At 48.2% G+C, this 14124-nt stretch overlaps 1 protein-coding gene across 2 annotated transcripts in view; it reads left to right on the top strand.

The window, feature by feature from the left end:
- The window catches only part of UPRT (uracil phosphoribosyltransferase homolog), a 107684-nt gene that overhangs the window by 75327 nt on the left and 18233 nt on the right, over positions 1-14124 (top strand). For both annotated transcript variants that reach the window (XM_078688834.1, XM_078688833.1), the window contains exon 5: positions 9483-9644. In XM_078688834.1, coding sequence (XP_078544960.1) covers positions 9483-9644 — 162 coding nt within the window. The remainder of the gene's footprint in view (positions 1-9482; positions 9645-14124) is intronic.

The raw sequence follows: 14124 nt of genomic DNA, 5'->3' as shown, positions 1-14124 counted from the left end.
CACCCTTCACCCCCTCACCTCTCCCTCACCCCTCACTCACCCTCACCAGCACTCACCCACCCTCACTCCCTCCCCTCACTCACCCTCACCCTCACTCACCCTCAAACCCTCACCCCTCACTCACCTCACCCTCAACCCTCACCCTCACCCTCAACCCCTCACCCTCACTCACCCTCACCCCTCACCCCCTCACTCACCCTCACTCTCACTCACCCTCACTCACCCTCAACCTCACCCTCACTCACCCTCACTCACCCTCACTCACCCTCAACCCCTCACCCTCCCTCACCCTCCCTCAACCCCTCACCCTCCCTCACTCGCCCTCACCCTCACTCACCCTCAACCCCTCACCCTCACCCACCCTCAACCCCTCACCCTCACCCCCTCAACCCTCACTCACCCTCACTCACACTCACCCTCACCTCAACCCCTCACCCTCACCCACCCTCACTCACCCTCACTCACCCTCACCCTCACTCACCCTTAACCCCTCACCCTCACTCACCCTCACTCACCCTCACTCACCCTCACTCACCCTCACCCACCCTCACCCTCAACCCCTCACCCTCACCCTCACTCACCTCACTCACCCTCACTCACCCTCACTCACCCTCACTCACCCTCTCACCTCACTCACCCTCCCTCACTCACCCTCACTCACCCTCACTCACCCCCTCACCCTCCTCACCCTCAACCCCTCACCCTCACCCCTCCCAACCTCACCCTCAACCCCTCACCCTCACCCTCACCCCCTCACCCTCACCCTCAACCCCTCACCCTCACTCATCCCTCAACCCCTCTCACCCACCCTCACCTCCCCCTCACCCTCACTCACCCTCAACCCTCACCCTCCTCAACCTCACTCACCCTCAACCCCTCACCCTCACTCACCCTCACCCTCACTCACCCTCTTCACCCTCACCCTCACTCACCTCCCCTCACCCTCACTCACCCTCACTCACCTCACCCCTCACCCCTCACCCTCAATCACCCTCACCCCTCAGCCCCCTCACTCACCCTCACCTCACCCTCACCCTCACTCACCTCCCTCAACCCCTCACTCACCCTCACCTCACTCACCCTCAAACCCTCACCCTCACCCTCACTCACCCTCACCCTCACTCACCCTCAACCCCTCACCCTCACTCACCCTCAACCCCTCACCCTCACTCACCCTCACCTCACCCTCACTCACCCTCACCTCACTCACCCTCACACCTCACCACTCACCCTCACTCACCCTCACTCACCCTCAACCCCTCACCCTCCCTCACCCTCACCCTCCCTCAACCCCTCACCCTCACCCGCCCTCACCCTCACTCACCCTCACCCCTCACCTCACTCACCCTCACCCTCACTCACCCCTCAACCCCTCACCCTCACCCTCACTCACCCTCACCCACCCTCAACCCCTCACCCTCACCCTCACTCACCCTCAACCCCTCACCCTCACCCTCACTCACCCTCACTCACCCTCAGTCACCCTCACCCTCACTCACCCTCAACCCCTCACCCTCACTCACCCTCACTCACCCTCACTCACCCTCACCCTCACTCACCCTCACCCTCACTCACCCTCAACCCCTCACCCTCACTCACCCTCACTCACCCTCACCCTCACTCACCCTCACCCTCACTCACCCTCAACCCCTCACCCTTCACCCTCAACCCCTCACCCTCACTCACCCTCAACCCCTCACCCCCTCACTCACCCTCACTCTCACTCACCCTCACTCACCCTCAACCCCTCACCCTCACGCACCCTCACCTTCACCCCCTCACCCTCACTCACCCTCCACCCTCACCCTCACCCCTCACCCTCACCCTCACTCACCCTCAACCCCCTCACCCTCACTCACCCTCAACCCCTCACCCTCACTCACCTCACCCACCCTCACCCTCACCCCCTCACCCTCACCTCCTCACTCACCCTCACCTCACTCACCCTCACCTCACTCCCTCACCCTCACTCACCCCTCCACTCACCCTCACCCTCACTCTCCCTCACCCTCACTCACCCTCACTCACCCTCAACCCCTCACCCTCCTCACCCTCACCCTCACCCTCACTCACACTCAACCCCTCACCCTCAACCCCTCACCCTCAACCCCTCACCCTCACTCACACTCACCCTCACCCTCACTCACCCTCACTCACCCTCACCCTCACTCACTCACCCCCTCACCCTCACTCACCCCCTCACCCTCACTCACCCTCACTCACCCTCACCCTCACTCACCCTCACCCTCACTCACCCTCACCCTCACTCACCCTCACTCACCCTCACCCCCTCACCCTCACTCACCCTCACTCACCCTCACCCTCACTCACCCTCACCCTCACTCACCCTCACTCACCCTCACCCTCACTCACCCTCACCCTCACTCACCCTCAACCTCACTCACCCTCACTCACCCTCACTCACCCTCAACCCCTCACCCTCCCTCACCCTCCCTCAACCCCTCACCCTCACTCGCCCTCACCCTCACTCACCCTCAACCCCCAACCTCACTCACCCTCAACCCCTCACCCTCACTCACCCTCAACCCCTCACCCTCACCCCTCACTCACCCTCAACCCCTCACTCACCCTCACTCTCACTCACCCTCACTCACCCTCAACCCCTCACCCTCACCCTCACCCTCAACCCCTCACCCTCACTCACCCTCAACCCCTCACCCTCACTCACCCTCACTCACCCTCAACCCCTCACCCTCACTCACCCTCAACCCCTCACCCTCACTCACCCTCAACCCCTCACCCTCACTCACCCTCAACCCCTCACCCTCACTCACCCTCAACCCCTCACCCTCACTCACCCTCAACCCCTCACCCTCACTCACCCTCAACCCCTCACCCCCTCACCCTCACCCTCACCCTCACTCACCCTCACCCCCTCACCCTCACTCACCCTCACTCACCCTCACTCACCCTCACTCACCCTCACTCACCCTCACTCACCCTCACTCACCCTCACTCACCCTCACTCACCCTCAACCCCTCACCCTCACTCACCCTCAACCCCTCACCCCCTCACCCTCACTCACCCTCAACCCCTTACCCTCACCCTCACTCACCCTTACCCTCACCCTCACTCACCCTCAACCCCTCACCCTCACTCACCCTCACTCACCCTCAACCCCTCACCCTCACTCACCCTCAACCCCTCACCCTCACTCACCCTCACCCTCACTCACCCTCACCCTCCCTCACCCCCTCACCCTCAACCCCTCACCCTCACTCACCCTCACCCTCACTCACCCTCAACCCCTCACCCTCACTCACCCTCAACCCCTCACCCTCACTCACCCTCAACCCCTCACTCTCACTCACCCTCACAACACATATTGTGTTACAATAGGTGTCACATTTGCGAAAGATAAAACTATTGGCATTGTAAATAACAAAGCTATTAATTTCGCTATTTTCAAAACAAGCACATAAATAAAAAATGTGTCCTTTACAATACCAATAGCTCAGACTTTCCTAATGCGAGACCTATTGCATTGCTGTGCTTCTCTCCCCTGCTGCACTCTCCTGCTCTCTAGAGATGTGGCCTAACGACCAGAGCTGCCATCTAAGTCACGTAAATACAAAACATGTTGCATTCCAAATGCTATAGGTGTCACATTCGCGAAAGTTATAACTATTGGCATTGTAAATGACAAAGCCACCAATTTAGCAATTTTAAAAACCAACAAATAAATAAAATATGTCATTTACAAGACCAATAACTCCAACTTTTCTAATGCGAGACCTATTGCATTTCCAATGCTTGTTGGATTCTCTTTTTTCTCCATCTCTCCAGGTTATGTTGTCTTGTAGATTTTGTAATGCTTCTAAATGGGCTTCTATGACAATATTTAGAAACTATGCTGAAAGTTTGAAACTGTCTGGTCCAGCAAGACTTATAAAGGAAAGAGAGTACCCTCTGGACCCAAGGGAACTGGGTAGAGTAAAACTAAAAAATTTTAAGTACTCCCTGGGTTGTTATTTAGAGAGACACTATGTCCCTACGTGCAGAAAAAGGGCTGTCACTCACACATTCACTATTAGTTACCCATACATGTAGAATTAGTATATTGCATCCCAACTAGTAGTAGAACCACAAAGGCAATAATAATTTGGCATAGAACAATTTATTAAAATTAATAAATCTTTTTTTATTTAAAAAAGCAAATATTTATGCTTGAACGATATGATCATACACGTTCCACTATTTAATACAGTGCCTAGTGCTCGTTAATTTCACATCACATATGCACACAGTTTTAATAAAATTAATAACAACAATTTTTTTTTTTTTTTAAACCCTTGTTAGGGGTGTCGACGCGTTTCGGTGGATAAGGCACTGGGCCCCACCTTCTTCAGGACAATTTACATAACATGGATCTGTACTTGCTTATACTTAAATATGGACCGGTGTGCTCTTAGTGCTTCCCTTTCTTTTGGATAGCAATTTCTCGTGTTCTTTTTTACAGATTTATGGGTATTGGTTTCTTCTTTGTGTCTTTATATCTTTTTACTCTCTGTCCAAGCAGGCACACGTATTAAAACATTTTTGTTGCCTTTAAAGGATATAAATCAGATCTCGAATTTATTGTTCGGTTCAGCTTCTTTGGTGGGACTCTTTTCATTAACCCTCACCTTTTCACCTTCTGGTGTTCTCGTATTTTGCTGCCACCGGTCTCTGTGCTCTTAAGGAAAAGGAAGAGCACAGAGACCGGTGGCAGCAAAATACGAGTTCTGATTTATATCCTTTGAAAAGGCAACAAAAATTTTTTAATACGTGTGCCTGCTTGGACAGAAAGTAAAAAGATATAAAGACACAAAGAAGAAACCAATACCCGTGAATCTGTAAAAAAAACCACGAGAAATTGCTATCCAACAGAAAGGGAAGCACTAAGAGCACACCGGTCCATATTTAAGTATAAGGAAGTACAGATCCATGTTATGTAAATTGTCCTGAAGAAAGTGGGGCCCAGTGCCTTATCCACCGAAACGCGTCGACACCCCTAACAAGGGTTTAAAAAAAAAAATTAAAAAAATTGAATTTTGTTGTTACATGTTATTAATTTTATTAAAACTGTGTGCATTTGTGATGTGAAATTAACGAGCACTAGGCACTGTATTAAATAGTGGAACGTGTATGATCATATCGTTCAAGCATACATATTTGCTTTTTTAAATAAAAAAAGATTTATTAATTTTAATAAATTGTTCTATGCCAAATTATTATTGCCTTTGTGGTTCTACTACTAGTTGGGATGCAATATACTAATTCTACACGTATGGGTAACTAATAGTGAATGTGTGAGTGACAGCCCTTTTTCTGCACGTAGGGACATAGTGTCTCTCTAAATAACAACCCAGGGACTACTTAAAATGTTTTTGGTCCAGCAAGACTGCCTCACCAAACCTAGTCTCAGACTTAGTGTTAAATACTGATCATCATCGCTCACTGGGTTATTTCCCTTCCTGGGATGTAAACTTTCAGTAGCTAACTTAAGTGATGCCTGTCTGAAAGGAGATTGAATGAGAGGGCTAACTTGCACTTTTAATTAAATGTGTAACTTTGAACATCCCCAAATAGCTTTCACATTGTCAACACAAGCCTGTCTCGCCTTGCGACAACTATATACAGATCAGACTAATAAGCATAATCATCTAAGTACATCATGGTATCTCCCATTGTATGAAAAACAAAGGCAGTGAATGGAATTTTAGTAGAGCGTGGTACTCACAGCAGGTTCTAGGTTGCAGAGTCATTAAGTTGGCTCAGTGTGCTAAGTGCTGGCTGCTTATATACATGTGTGTATACAACATTTACAGGTTCAAATGCCAGTGTGTCCACTCAGCTGTTGAGTAGTATGATCTGTTATTTGTCTTCAGTGATACAAGGCCTCTTCCTTGTGCCACACCAAAGAAGCAGTTAATACTATAATTGAGCATCTACATTTTCCGCACATCTTGTGGGTGCAACAGACTGAGGTAGGACCAGCGATCCCTCCTCTCCCCCACCCCCAGCTTACCCATCATCAATGATTGGCTGTTGAAGGCAGGTTTGCTCCAGGTTGTCGCCTCCCACCTCTAGACTACAGCAGACCACCTGCATTCACTGGGGTTCACTGTAAAGCGCAGAGGTTGCACCTGACTCACTATCTAACGCTCCCTTTTATTGGGGTTGTTCTGGACACAGTGCAGTTTCTGGCCTAGCCTCTGGAACAACAAGTGCAGGATATTTAGGCTACAATTACAATGTTTCTGCCTCTCTCCTGGATTTCAGTGAGACTGACTGACAGACTGTTGGGCCTCATGGCCTCCTGCATCCTTCTTGTGACACAGCCTAGCTGGCATAAGAGGGCTCTGCAGTGGGACCTGAAGGTCCTGTGGACAAACCAGCGGGGGATCCTCTCTGACCTGGTCCAGATCTCAGAGAGAACTGCTAAAGGCCTGCAGTGGTGACTGACTAACCGAGATTGGATCAGTGGCAGACCCTCTACCTTCTCCAACCAGAGCTTACTGAAGTGACCGATTCATCCCTCCTGGGATGGGGATGCCATCTGGGAGAGGTGATGATTAGAGCACTTTGGTCCCCAGTTGAGTCCGGGCTTACTATCAACCCGCTGGAGCTCGAGGCGATCCAGTTGACATTTCTTCCTTCGATCAAGGGAAGTGTAGTGCAGGTGTTCATGGACAACACCACCGCTATGCGGTACTGCTACATCCAGGGCAGGTGGAGTTGTGGACCATTGTCAAAAGGCCTTAGCTCTCTAGACATTGTTGGAACGTCAGGGTCTTTTCCTGGAGGCCCAACACCTGACAGTCTTTCTGAACACCAGGGCAGATGAACTCCGCTTTCTATACTTAGCAGATCACAAATGTTGTCTCCTCTCAGAGGTGGTGCAAGGTCTCTTTCTAGAGTGGGGAGAGCATTGGTTAGATCCGTTGACCACCACCGAGGATGCACAATGTCAGCAGTTTTTCACGCTGGAGTTTCCAAGGCGGTTCTCGTTGGGAGATGCTTTTCATCTTGAGTGGAACTCTGGCCTCCTTTCCGCCAATAGCACTCCTGCCCATAGTTCTCAAGAAGATCAGGAACAATGGATCCCAAGTCATTTTTGTGGCGCCAGATTGGGCACAGAGAGTTTGGTATCCGAAGCTTCTGAGCATGAGCATCGGTCCGCGGATCAGGCTGCCGCTTCAGGAGTATCTTCTGTCACAGCAACAGGAGAGGGCTCTACACCCGAGCCAGGGATCCTGCGTCTTAATACGTGGAGATCGTGTGGCAACGGTTGGCAGCTTTTAAACACTCCCCTCCCCCCAAGTCTGTGATGTTAGCCTGGCAGCCTATGCGCCCCTCCATCAAGACGGTAGACACCTGTGGTTGGGACAAATTTGTGGCATGAAGTGCACTCAGGACATTGACCCCCTTTCTGCACCATTATCCAAAGTTCTTCTATTTGTTCTTTCTCTGGCCCAGCAGGGCTCTGCGTTAGGTAGGGTTAAAGATTACCTGTCTGCCATTTCGTCATTCTTGTGGCTCAACCAACCTTTGTTCAAATCTCCTGTTGTGACTAGGTTCCTGAAAGGACTGCAACTCCTGTTTTCCTCAAGCCACTTATCTTGCCCTCTTGGGAGCTTAACCTGCTCCTTACCTTCCTCATGTTTGAACTCTTTGAGCTGCTACACAACTGCCCACTACACTTGCTGACTATCAAAACGCCCTTTCCGGTGGTCATAACATCGGCCAGGGAGGGGCAGCAACCTGCAGGCCCTCTCTGTTACACCCTCCTTATACCACCTTTTACCCAGATAAGCCAGTTCTAAGGACCCATACGTCCATCCTCTGAAAAGTTGTCACACCCTTTCCTGTAGGCCAAAAAATAATCACCTTGCCTACCTTCTTTGCTCCCACTCACCCTTCTAAGAAAGAGGATAGATTCTACCATCTGGACCCAAAAAGAGGGTTGTCATTCTTCTTTGACCATACAAGATGGTTCCGGATAGGCGATCAGCTCTTTAGAGGGTATGTTGCAGGTAAGAAAGGGAAGGCCTTGCAGAAACGAACCATCTCAAGATGGATGGTACTCTACATAAACATCTGCACCACATTGGCCGAACAGCAAGCCCCGGAGGGCTTTCATGCTCTTTCTTCCAGAGCAAGGTTGCGACCACTGCAATAGCTCGCAGAGTCTCTGTCCTGGACATATGTTAGGCTGCAACGTGGGCGTTGTTACACGTTCACAAAGCATTACTGTATAGATGGGCATGCACATCATGACGGGCGCTTTACTTGTTCGGTCCTGCCAGACTTCTTGGTTTAATTGTTTTTCGCTTACCCACCTTCAGGGACGTATTGGTTGAATATTTATTCTAAGGTTAGGAATCTGCTGCTAGAAGTCTCTATCTGACAAAAAAACGACCTGCCTTTGGTTGCCCCATTTCTGATAGAGACTCTAGCTACAGATTCCTTACCGACCCTTCCAACCTCCCCACTCTGCGAACCTTTTCAGTACGGCCACCCTTATAAGGGTCTTGGCAATCCACACCAGTATGTCCGCACATACCAGTATTTCAGCATTCTTTGTGGCTCCACGCTTCTGCTTTAGAAAGTCACAAAAAGAAACTGACATCAGCATACTGGAGTGGCACCTATAAATGCACTGCGCGCATGACTTCTGGCACAAACAATGCAGCTGACCCGAATTACGCCACCTACTGGCGCGCAGAAGTACTGCTTGAAAATGTATGAATCAAGTCTGATGCCTGGGGAATATTCTAAGATAAGGTACCTGCAGCTACATAGTCTCTACCAGATAAGGCATTACCGAAGGCAAGTAATTTGTTTGTTATTAGAACTAGCAGGGACTGTAACTGAGCGTTTTGCAGATAGATTCTTTGTCATGGACAGATTATTTGTCATGGCCTTGTTCTTTCCATGGATGAAAACACCTTTCCTGGTTGTATGTCTAATGTTTCACCCTGCTTGTTAGGGTTTAGATCATGGAGAACCTCTTAAAGCTAGTGAAAAATGTATCAAGTATATCTGTGGTATGTTCTCTCCCCCACCCTTTGATTTTCGTGCGGTATTCATATCTTTGCTTGTGTGCGAGGATTTGATGGTCCTGACCGCTCATATATCGGAGAAGAACACCCTTCTTTGTGTTGGATTGGATTTTGTTCCAAAACCTTCTGTGATGATGTTGCTCTCTTTAAGACTTTGCAGCACGCATGCCAGATCCCATTACCTTCATCAAGGTAAATGTTGTTGCATGTGATACCTGGTCACTGTTTGGTAATCCGTAGTCTAGTGTTACTACGAATGGTTGACCAATATGTCATTAATAAATGAAACATTTATAGACGCAACATACCGCAGTTTCACTAGTATGGAGCCATAAATCCATCAGTAGAGTCTAATATTGGTCAATTATATATATCTAAACAGTAACTGTGTGTTTTCAATGTTTCTATTACAGGTGAGGCAATGGAACAGGGACTCCGGGACTGCTGCCGATCCATCCGTATAGGGAAAATCCTCATTCAGAGTGACGAGGAGACGCAGCGAGCGAAAGTCTACTATGCCAAATTCCCCCCAGATGTTTACAGGAGAAAGGTTCTCTTGATGTACCCAATTCTAAGTGAGTCTCCCCTCTGTGGAGGCTGGAGTTGTTGATTGAGATGTGGAGTAAAGTGTCATAGTAAAAGTGTTCTGATTGCATGATGCACATTGAAGAATGAGTGCGCCCTTTGTGAAGCATCTTTTCTCAAAGATCAAGGCTCATTTGAAGGGAAATACTAGTCATGATTATATTTATTGAATGACACCTGCTTTATTGCTTTTAACATTTTCTGAAACAGCACCACTTTAAAAGACATTACCCTACAGGCTAGTCCTGGTCACACTTCCTACTCTTTGAGGCAGGGCTTCACCTTAGAGACGTACACACTTTCTTTAGTACTTTAAAAAATCCTCTCCCCTACAAATATTTTTTTCTTGCTGTAGGGTTCTTCTCTTGATACAAAACCCACCACTGAATAAACGTTGCTGTTCTAATAGTCACAGTTTCTACTCTTTGAGGTAGGGCTTCGCCCTAGAAACGGACATTCTTTTCTCAGCTCTTTGAAATGTATTGCCCCTTTAAATGGTTCTCTTTGTAGGATTCTCCTCCATTTTTGTGATGTAATAAAAAGAAAATCCTGTACTGGATAGACCTTTTTGTCTCTCCACTTCTGACTAGTGTATGTGATTTAGCTCGTTTCAAGGTAATGGATGTAATTATTTATTTTGGGTTCCTTTTTGCAACATGAAATTCTGCTCCTTCAGTTAGACAGGGTTTACATGCTATGTTCTAGCGTGTACTCCAGTTAGTATGGGAGCACATAATGGTTTTAGTGTTATTTTTGTCATTCTTGTGAATGTGTATTGTCTCATGAATTTACCTTTCCTAGAATAAATTAATAATTACATTCAATAAAAAGAAATTAAAAAAAAAAGATATTGGTCATGCAAGATCAGGGGTATGGTCTTGATTAGTTGTTATCCTTGCAACAATTAAGTTGCAGGAAATACACCTTGAATAGAGGTTTAAAAAACTGCAGCAGTGTATTTCTGGGATGAATTTTGTAAGCAGGACAGGGTTAAACGCTTTTATTTTTGACGGATACTTATAACCACAGGCTCCTCTACCCCCACAGCTTGATAGGATCCTGAAACTTTTCCTGTAAGAGTCCCTGCATGCTGACTACCAATGCCATCTGACTCTGCAGTGTCTCATCCTGGCTCTGGAAGATAAAAAAGTCACCCTTGCACACTGTTAGTTCCATTCTTTCTGCACCCTTTGATGCAAATCCAGAGCTGTTCTCCTAAACTGTTGTCGGTATTCAGACCCTTAAAAACAATTTCAAAAGGGTGCAATGTAGAAAAAGTCTCCTCTGGAGACTGCAGGCTTTAATCTGTGCTGCACTTTCCGAAAACAGATTTTGGTCACAGATCTAGACAAAACCTGCCTTTGGTGCTTGAGTTCCAAATATGACTTGAAGCCCCATGATGAAGCCTAAGTCTATCAGGGAATGTGAAGTAAAACTATATGTTGCCTAACACAAGAACCGTAGTTGGCCACAGTTGCAGTTCTAGGCCCTCTCCCGATCCAAGTCCCAGTCACTCTTCTCCGTTAGGTCCAAGACAAAGTGAAATGCAAATTGTGATGCAAGCACCAAATATCTAAGAGGAAGTCGTCACTTCTCCTCCACTCCCGCTCCAGGCAGCGGCCACACATTCCACGGTCTAAGGATCTGACTCCGCCACCAACATCTAACTCCGTTCCCATTTTATAGTTGAACTCAATGTGCCCTGAATGTTCTGGGCCATCGTGGACTCCGCAGCAGGGGAGAGGCCTTCATGGAAGTGAAGCTGCAGCTTTTTTCAAACTAGTCAGTTCTTCTATGGAGTGCCTTTGGTCTCTGTGGATCCGCCGGGGCATCAATTTGGAGCTCAGCTCACCACCTACTTTAGAATTCTAGGCCTTTGTCTAGCCTCTTACCAGTGCCAAGCCATGCCAACTTTGCTGAAGGTCACACCAGTTCCGGATCAGACCCCAGTGTCACTTTGAGATCAGTGGCATAGTTCTGTTAGGTCTCGACCAGTGTCATGCTGTGCAATCATCAAAGCCAAGCATTTAGTCTGGGGAAACTCTCCTATGAAGCCCTTGCCTCAACGTTAGTTTGGCACTTGACTTGAGGCTATGTTTGGATCGGATTCTGATTCAGGACATTCAGTGTCTTACTCTCGATGTAGATGATGATGAGGAAGTGAACTGTTTGCTCCTCTCCAATTACTCTGATGCTGTTCGATAGATCTGAAAATTGCTAGTGGCCTTGACACCACTCCTGAGATTGAGCTGCACTCGTTATTTAGTCACTCTACTAAGTACGACACCTCTTTCACGATGGAAGTTCGCAAAGCTGCTAGATTTGCAGTCGCCTTCTGTACAGACTACGCTGAATTTGCTCACAGAGATTGAGCAGCTAGCCTTCAACTTCTAAACTATTGTTGCCCTTCAATGAGGCCATAACGGAGGCCTTCAAGGCAGCCGGGTCCACGCCTTGCTCAGCACCTCAAGCTGACCTAATTACAGGTGCCACAGGCCTGCTGGTCTTCCTGAAACCTCATCCAACACAGGAAAGCCTTTTTTGCAGACGTTTGCATCGTCTCTGCCAGACACGGAATCAAAGTGTGTTGACCGACAGGGAAAGAGTCTTCTCCACTAGTTTTGTTCTCAGGTCCCTTAATGCTGTTTTCCTTCTGGGGTGATACACCCATGTCCTCTGTTACGGTGAGCAAGATCTTGCCCACCTTAACAGAAAAGTTAACAAACTCATTTGCTCAGACAGGCTGTGGTGAAGTGAATCTTGCGGGCTGGTCTGGACACCACTGACTGCGATTGACACTGGTGTGGAGGTCCGGCGCTATGTCTGAATGCACTTTACAGATCTTCTGATGACCTGTAGGCATCCCTGATCGATATATCTTTTGATAGCTTCAGGCACTTTTCAGAGCAGATGTGGACTTAGCCAAACAACATCCCACTCCTTGGGTCTGTTGTCACCGGTACACAAACTTCCCCAGCGGTACTAAAAATTCCAGGGCTGCTCAATGGGCTTTGCCAGTAATCCGCTGCAATGCTGCAAACTGTCTAGCAACCCCTTGAGCATTTTTGCAGCTCTAGGTGTTAAGGTGTTTAGTAGAGTCCATCACCTTTAACAAGGGCAGCAGTCCTTCTCCTCCTCACTTGCTGCGACCTCCTCAAAACCACTCTTATTCTTCCTCCATTGGTCATCTGCGGCCAGTACAGGGCACGATTAGCTTTGACTGTCTGGCTGGTACACATTTACCTCAGTCTGGTTAGTCTTGGAGGTTGTTCAAAGTGGCCCCTTCCTCTTGTTTTCATTTCCACTCCTCATGTTCCTGCTCAGACTTTGGCAGATCATGCCACCATTCTCTCACAGGAAGGACAGAAACTGCTTGCCAAAGGGGTAGTAGAGAGAGTCCCTGAGGACTCTGTGTGCTTCGAGTATCAGAAAAGGAGTCGTAGACAGGCTTATTCTATCAATCCAGGGAATGAAGCCACTAGGGTACTCCAGCATAATTTTTAATGTAAGGAAGGTGAAACAATACTTTCCAGTTCCCCACTTAGTCTCTCTAATCCATTGTTCTTTTAATGCAGGAAAGGATCTGCCTAGCAGCTGTAGGCTCACAAGGCACATGCCTGTACCCACCACCCCCTTTTCATCTGGATTTTCAGCAGTATTGAGTTTGCCCAACATTTCCAATTGTTTAACCTTCTTTGAGGAACTTGTTGCACTTCCTTGTGGTCTTGCCTTCCCTGTGTGGCAGTTAACATGATTCTGACACTCTTGCTGACTCTCCTGTAAACACAGGATTTCAGTTTTTCCACATTACAGGAGGCTAATCTCTGAATTATTTCTTCAGTGGGCTCTAGTAGATGTACTGGAAGAGTCATGTTCTGCCATTGCAAGTCGCCATAACGTAATATAAATTTACATTTGTAGAATACACGTTCATCTAAGTGAACAGTTGGCTCTTTTGACAGAAAACCCATCTCAATGGTAGTCATTTTATCAACCCCTGAAAGATAAAAAGCGGAGTGTGAATCTGTGATCTTGGGGGTTTAACATAGATCCATGTGAAGAATGCATTAATCCACTCATTTACCAGGCCCAACACATTGCTTTGTTTAAAATATAGAGAATCCCAGCAGGAACCATTACAGGAAATGTTTGTACTTCGTGAAGGCCTCCACGTCAGGCTCAAATAGTTTTTCCTCATGTATGTGGCCATAGATGCCTAAGGCAGGGATTGGCTGCCAGTTGAGGTAAAATATGGCAGCCCACATTTCACGCTTTTGCTTCAAGCCACCTTCTAACCTACTGGTTCACCTGTAAAGAAAATGAAGGTGCTAATTCCTATCCGGTGTAAGTTCCGCAATGACCCGGGTTTGTAGTTGTTGTCTTTTCATGTCCTGAGGGGAGGAGGAATTATGATTTCTCTTTTCCCCACATGCCCAGTTGCAAGAACAGGTTCCAGTCTGAGCCACCATG

Source organism: Lissotriton helveticus, chromosome 4_1 (assembly GCF_964261635.1).
Source record: "Lissotriton helveticus chromosome 4_1, aLisHel1.1, whole genome shotgun sequence".
Classification (NCBI taxonomy): domain Eukaryota; kingdom Metazoa; phylum Chordata; class Amphibia; order Caudata; family Salamandridae; genus Lissotriton; species Lissotriton helveticus.
This window is presented reverse-complemented; position numbering and strand designations above follow the sequence as displayed.